Source organism: Lycium ferocissimum, chromosome 11 (assembly GCF_029784015.1).
Source record: "Lycium ferocissimum isolate CSIRO_LF1 chromosome 11, AGI_CSIRO_Lferr_CH_V1, whole genome shotgun sequence".
Classification (NCBI taxonomy): Eukaryota; Viridiplantae; Streptophyta; class Magnoliopsida; order Solanales; family Solanaceae; genus Lycium; species Lycium ferocissimum.
The window spans coordinates 54,269,935-54,276,803 of NC_081352.1; the positions used below are offsets into that span (position 1 = coordinate 54,269,935).

Sequence of the window (6,869 nt, forward strand, 5' to 3'; positions counted from 1 at the left end):
GTTAGAATTGAACCATTGTGGTGTTCGGGAGTGATCATCGAAAATCGTACTAGCGATCCAGAGTTGAGTTCATCTAGGTCTTAGTAGCCTGAAGTCATTTATTTTGTTGTTTTCTAAAAATATATGTTGTCCCTTTCATGTTTAGAGTTTTATATTCTATTCTTAGTTTATTCTTAGTTGCTCATGACATGTGACATAAGTTCTTGAGGGTCATGAGTATAGTTCCACATGGTATTAATTTGGAAAAATATTTCAGCTATATAATTAATTCTATCGCACTTTTTTGTGAAATGTTATCGTGGTTACTTTTGTTATTGGTTCACCTATCGGGTAGGGTTAGATGCAATCACGGCCTAGGTGCACTTTTGGGTTATGACAAAGTGGTATCAGAGCACTAAGTTCATAGGTCTTATGTGTCATGAGGAGTAACTTAGTAGAGTCTTGTTTATGGATATATAGAGCTCCATATCTATAAGCGAAAGGCTACAAAGGCATTTAGGAGTCTGCTTCCTTTCTTGCATTCATGCCTCGTGCTATAGAACTTGGATGTAGGAATTCTTACGATTATTATTATTTTTCTTACGTGATGATGAGGACACGTTTTCAGTTCGGGAACCAGGGTCTTGAGATGATCTCGCGAGTAAGGTGCAACATGTTTTATCGTGATATGGGAGTAGGTCAGTATAAAGGACATGTGGCGAGGTTTAGACCGCAACTTTGACTGAGAAACTCAGTTGAGTGAGGTTGTGATTCAGGACTCTTTAATTGGTAATATCCCTAGGAACGAGAATGATGGTATATATGGAGAACTACACGATAGCTATGTTTTTGCAATTAGTTGCTGGGAATTTGGAAAGTTGCCTCTATAGCCACAGAGGGTAATAAAAAGCAGAGTTGTGATTTAAATTGGTGTGGTTAGCAAGTAATTTATTAAACTTCGGCTATGCCTGGGGTCCCAGAATCGCCTATATGTGCACTTCCCCCATTAACTGCTAAACGGCCCAATCTCCCTCAACAGATCCAACCCTGTATAATTTTATCATGGGCCTAAGTTAGACACTGATAGCTGGTAATTTGGAGTGGGCCAGAGGTCCATCTGGCATCTTAGGCGAGTCACCTCACCATTGTAAAACAAACTGCAACGTGTCAAACTTTGAACTAAACGAACAAAAAAAACTGTTATGTAGCCGCTATCCTGCAAAGTGTATATGTGCATATCCTTAAAAAATAAACACAATTTAGTACTAGCTAGTACCATGTAGTTCCTGGATGCCGTATTTATGAAGAAATGTTTGAATCTTAAAACGGATTTTGGGTACTGAAATATTTAAGACGGATCAGCAGAATTCTCATTTTACAGGCATGAACATGAATTTACTCAAACTCTCTAAATCTCTCTCTTTTTCTTTTAATTTGTATATGTCGTGTCTGTGTACACCTTTTTTGTTTCAGTAATTTCAAGATTATGTTTGTATTTAGTTCCATTTTCAGAAACAGTAAGTGGGTTCTGTTTTGTTCTGGCGTTTTGTTAACAAAATTTTGTGATCAGTTACATGCAACCAAAAAATTGTTATTAAATTACATGCAAAGAAGTACGCAATAGTTATAACGTGGAAAATAAGACGAGTAACATTCTAAAAAGGGTTAAAAATTTGACTGATAATGTGAAAATTCTTTATGTTTAGAGTGTATAACTTAAATCATTACTTTCATATTTGGTCTTTGTTACGTTATTATTGCACGTACCAATTAGGCTTTCCACGTTTAGAACTTTATATTGGTGTGGAAGCTGGCCTGAAACCTGAATTATGAAATATATGGTTATAATACCAGCTTAGTCCTATGTTAGCGTTTATAATGCATATTAATTCTTGCCGGAGATGAAAGTAGGAGTATCATCCTTTAGGATATATTGATGTACTTATTCAGCAGTTCATTGTTCATCTAAGATGCAGTGGCGAAGTTAGAATTTTCACCAAGTGAAGTACAAAATATAAATAAATAAACATATGAAGGAATTAAGGGGATTCAACATATGGTGTGTGTGTGTGTATATATATATATATATACACAAAAAAATTACCTATCTAGACAGTGTAAGGCAGTGTAATTTTTCAGTGAAGGGGTGTCAATCGACACCCTTTGGACAAGGGTGGCTCTGCCACTTTTGAGACGTGCACTTGGACTACTGAAATTGTTTGCAATCAGCTCTGCTTCATTCTTCAAACTCTTGTCACCTGCTTCGGGTAAAATGAATTAGTATGTCATGTACGGATAGAGAACGGGCTGAACACGAGGAGAAAACAAGTGACAGTAGTAGGGTCTTATGCAAAGAATACATGGACTTGGTAACACTTGAAAAACATGGTAATAATGCAAATCTTTGACTTGCATCTAGCGTCCTACTTTCTCATAAACTACCAGGCTTTTTGGAAGTGCTTTTTTGCCTCTGACCACATCCCAGATTAGGCGATAACCATTCCAAGCTAATTGTGCTACTGTTTTTCAGGTTTGGTTAGTGTTTGTTACAAGTTTTAGAGAGCATTGCAACAGGGAACATGTGGCATGGCACCATTTTACATCTCTCTCTACGTGGACATTTATAGAGATCTCCATGAGCCTGCTCTCGTAATTGGAGGTTGCTTTGTCTTGGTAGCATTGATCCTCTCTCTTCTCTTAATTTTTCAGCATCTCAGATACTATACCAATCCAGCAGTGAGTACTCAATTTAGGTATACATGGAGAATTAATTCTTGCTTCCTAGAATGTTGTATCTAAATTTGCGTTTGCTTATCAGGAACAAAAATGGATCGTGGGGGTCCTCTTCATGGTTCCTGTCTATGCAACTGAATCAGTAAGGAGATAACCACTGAAATGCACTCTGATTTCTGAATTGTTAATTGAGATATGTATCAAGAAAATAAGGTTCTAACTAGACATAACATTATAGGGTGTTGCCGCACCTTTCACTATTTTTCAAGATTAACTGTCTATAAATGCAATGTGGAGTACATGTTTAAACTGATAGATTAAAGCAATTGTGTAAAGTAATCTTTTTTGTACTTAAAGCTGATGCAAAGTTTCTAAATCAGTAACTTCAAATTCTCGTGAGAATTAAATGAATTGTTTTTCTTGTCTTTTACAGATTTTATCCTTGTGGAACCCAAAATTATCCCTTGCCTGTGACATATTGAGGAACTGTTATGAAGCATTTGCACTCTATTCTTTTGGAAGTTACTTGATCGCTTGCCTTGGTACGTAAGCATCATCTCTATTTTCACTGGTGTTCAAAAACACAAAAGATAGCTCAAGAACTTCCTATCTGTCTTTTGTATAACCAGATGACAGTGAACCAAAATATTTGAAATATTTGATAATTTAACCGTCAACCTTTCCTTGATACCTTTGACAAAAAGGAGATTTCTCTAACTTAGCATGTTAATGGACTGCGTTTAAGTTAGTGGGGTTTTCTACATGAATGTCTACAAAGTCCTTAAAAAAAATTTACTAGGGTATAACTTGCATGATACAAGCATGCAATAAAGTTGATTTACTGGGAAATGGATTTGTGGCAGGGGGTGAGCGACAGGTCATTGCACTGCTCGAAGATGAATCGAGGAAACAAATCAGCCAGTCATTGCTAGGAGGAGAGGAGAAACCTGTGACACAAAAAAGGACGTTGTATAACTTCATTTGTCATCCATATGTCGTGGGGAAGAACTTGTTTACTATAGAAAAATTTGGTCTTGTACAATATGTAAGTCAAAAGGGAACAAAGTTCCATATGTATGTTGCTGTACTTGTTATCTTCATACCAATATTGTTGTGTTCCGCAGATGATTTTGAAGACAGCATGTGCATTCCTAGCTCTCATTATGGAGATCTTTGGGGTATATGGTGATGGAGAGTTCAAGTGGCACTATGGGTACGTCATTTTCTCCATTTAGATTTTATTTATTGTATAAAATTGTTAAGTATGAGAAAGGATTACACACATTAAGCACCACATATAGCTGTGTAATAAATACCAGGTCACGTAGCTTAATTTATCTAAACTCCGAAGGATCCTTCTTCAAAGTGAAACCGCTGACTGCCAATAGTTGTTTAGCGTAATCGTGTATAATTCTATATTTCACTCGGTAATATCAAAGTTAATGAGAGGGCACTTAATGTGCATCTTTTTTTCAGATTATGAGGATATGATGAACAAACGGTCATCAAGCATTCTTTCCTTTTTCTGGTTGTCTAATGGTCATATCATTCGCTTCAGCTTTGACATCTATCTCTACGAGTCCCTTTATGTCAGTCCCCATTTAGCATTCAAGTCCTTGAATCAGGATGAAGGTGGTCACAAGATCTCTTTTATGCAAATCGACTTTCTTATGGAATAAGAACCCTGATTAGCAGGATGTATATAGACCTATTTGTTAGTAATGTACATAGCCATATTTAGGTAGCAGATTTGTTGGAATCCTTCTTTATCTTTCCTTAACTAGCACCTAATGTACTTCATTTATACATTACTTACTTATTGGAATAATATAAGTTCTTCCTTTGGTTTACATGGTATCAGAGCCAGAGCCAGGTTCATCCTGTTTGGGCTCCCGGTCCACACTCCAGCTGGGCCTGGGCTTGAGAGGGGTGTTAGAGTGGGTTACAGTCCCACATTTGTTGGAAATGGACTGGTTGTCTGCTTATATGGACTTGGGCCTAACTCAACCCCAAAATCTAGCTCATGAGTGGAGGCTTGCCCAAGTCCATATCAGCAGACCACCAGTCTAGTCCATTCTCCAACCAATGTGGGGCTTTAACCCACTCTAACCAGCAGCAGGAACTAGCCTAAGTTTTCAGCATTTTAAAGACTGTGATACCATAGTAGGTAATGTAAATGCTTTGTGTAAGATAAGAGAATGATATGACAGGGGGTAATTCAAAATTCACTGTGCATTATGAGAGATTGCTCTTTTAACCTCTGCAACAGCAGACGTTTATTGAGTTTATTGTCAACTGGTAGTTTAGAATAAATCATTGTAGCAGTGAATCTGTTCGGTAGCTCTATTTTTCTCTGTTATTGGATTCTATGCATCACTCTTGTCGTTCTTACTGCTCCTTGCAGATATCCTTATATCACTGTGGTACTAAACTTCAGCCAGATGTGGGCGCTATATTGTCTCGTCCAATTTTATAACGTGACTCACCATAAACTCCAGTCGATCAAACCACTAGCAAAATTTATTAGCTTCAAGGCCATTGTTTTTGCAACATGGTGGCAAGGGGTGGGTATCGCCTTGTTGTGTTATTTAAGAGTGCTTCCAAGAGAAGGAAAGTTCAAGACTGGATTGCAAGATTTTCTGATCTGCATAGAGGTAGGTATTCTCTGCTTTTTAATTCCATTGAAGTGCTTTAAGTTCTATGGTCAGTGGAAACTTTAAGCATGTACTTGATGAAATTTGGACGTGTTGGGGATACATAGTTTAGGAATTTGAGGGAAGAAATGTTGATTAGAGGGGCCGAAGAACAGCGGACAAACAAACTTGGCCCATGTCTTATGGTTTGAGAAGTCTTTAGATGTGAAGGGTTACCGAACTTAAGGTCCTCTCTTGGATAAGTTTTAGCAATATCTATTTTCACACAGAAGCTGTTTTCCATCTTAAAGAATCATGTTTTCCGGTTTTTATCCTTCTTCTGGATTTTGTACCTTAATGGGTGATTGAACTGGCAAAATCATCCTCTCCGTAAAGCCCTTTCAATACACGGAAGTTATTATAAACATATGACATGCTCAAATTTAAACTGCAAATGCAATTTGGAAACTGATACTATGCTAAAATTTGCATGAGGCACCCTCTAAAATTGTGGAACTATGCAGAATAGAAGATTTTATTGGACACTTTATTCAAAACACTTCGGAAAATATGGTGTCATTCTGAATAAGTTAAGGCATCTCATTTCCTTTTTCTTGCTTATTTAGCTGGCTCTCATTTTACTACAGATGGCTATTGCTGCTATTGCTCATGTTTTTGTCTTCTCTGCGAAACCTTATCACTTCGTGCCAACATCTGTATACGAAGAGATTACTGCCCAAAAAGCAGAAACAACTTTGCATACAGAAGATGGAGAGAAATCAGCTGTAGTTGAAAATGTAGAAGCTAAGTTTGAGGTTCCAGGAACAAGTGTCACAGAAAGTGTTCAGGACATTGTTCTTGAAGGAGGTCAAAAAGTAAGACCTTTTCAGCACTTACACTTATGTCATTTGTTCTTGAAGAATCATATCTAATTGCAACATTTACTAAAACAATAAAACAGGTTGTGAAGGATGTGGTTTTGACAATAAACCAAGCGATCGAACCAGTAGAGAAGGGTATGACAAAGATCCAAGAGACTTTCCACCAAACATCAGTCGATGACGAGAAAGAAGAAAAGCAAGAGACAGAAATAAAGATTGAGGAAGAAGAAGAGAATTTAACAGGAGAAAACAGATTTAAACAAGAGACAGAAATAAAGAGAACAGAATTTAACAAGAGATAACAGATCTCAGGTGCTTGTATCGCGAGATAACGGGCTGATAACTTGAACTGGTACAGTACAAATGTTATGTCAAACGAGTTGAAAGACAAAAGATTGTCATTGAAGTATTCAAATCATGTTCTTACTTGGTAGGACTTGTAGTTAACAGTTCTTTTTTTTTTCTTTTCTTTTTTTTCTTTTTTTTTTTCTGTTTTTGGTAATACATGGATTTCCTTTCTTAGGGGACCCTTTTGTAGAGTTCACATGGTAAGATTCAATATCATTTTGTCATCCATACGTTCTTCCGTAGTGCTTCATCAGTATTACTTCAAGTAAAGCCGTTTGTAGCTGGCCAATTCGTT

At 37.0% G+C, this 6,869-nt stretch overlaps 1 protein-coding gene across 1 annotated transcript; it reads left to right on the forward strand.

Moving 5' to 3' along the window:
• Window positions 1–2,558: 2,558 nt before the first annotated feature.
• Window positions 2,559–6,641, forward strand: LOC132037316 (protein LAZ1 homolog 2). The gene is given in 9 exon segments (XM_059427811.1): window positions 2,559–2,588; window positions 2,590–2,715; window positions 2,798–2,854; window positions 3,146–3,254; window positions 3,576–3,757; window positions 3,837–3,925; window positions 5,117–5,366; window positions 5,993–6,220; window positions 6,307–6,641. Coding segments are annotated over 9 exon segments (1,293 nt in total). The 3' UTR covers window positions 6,529–6,641.
• Window positions 6,642–6,869: the final 228 nt, after the last annotated feature.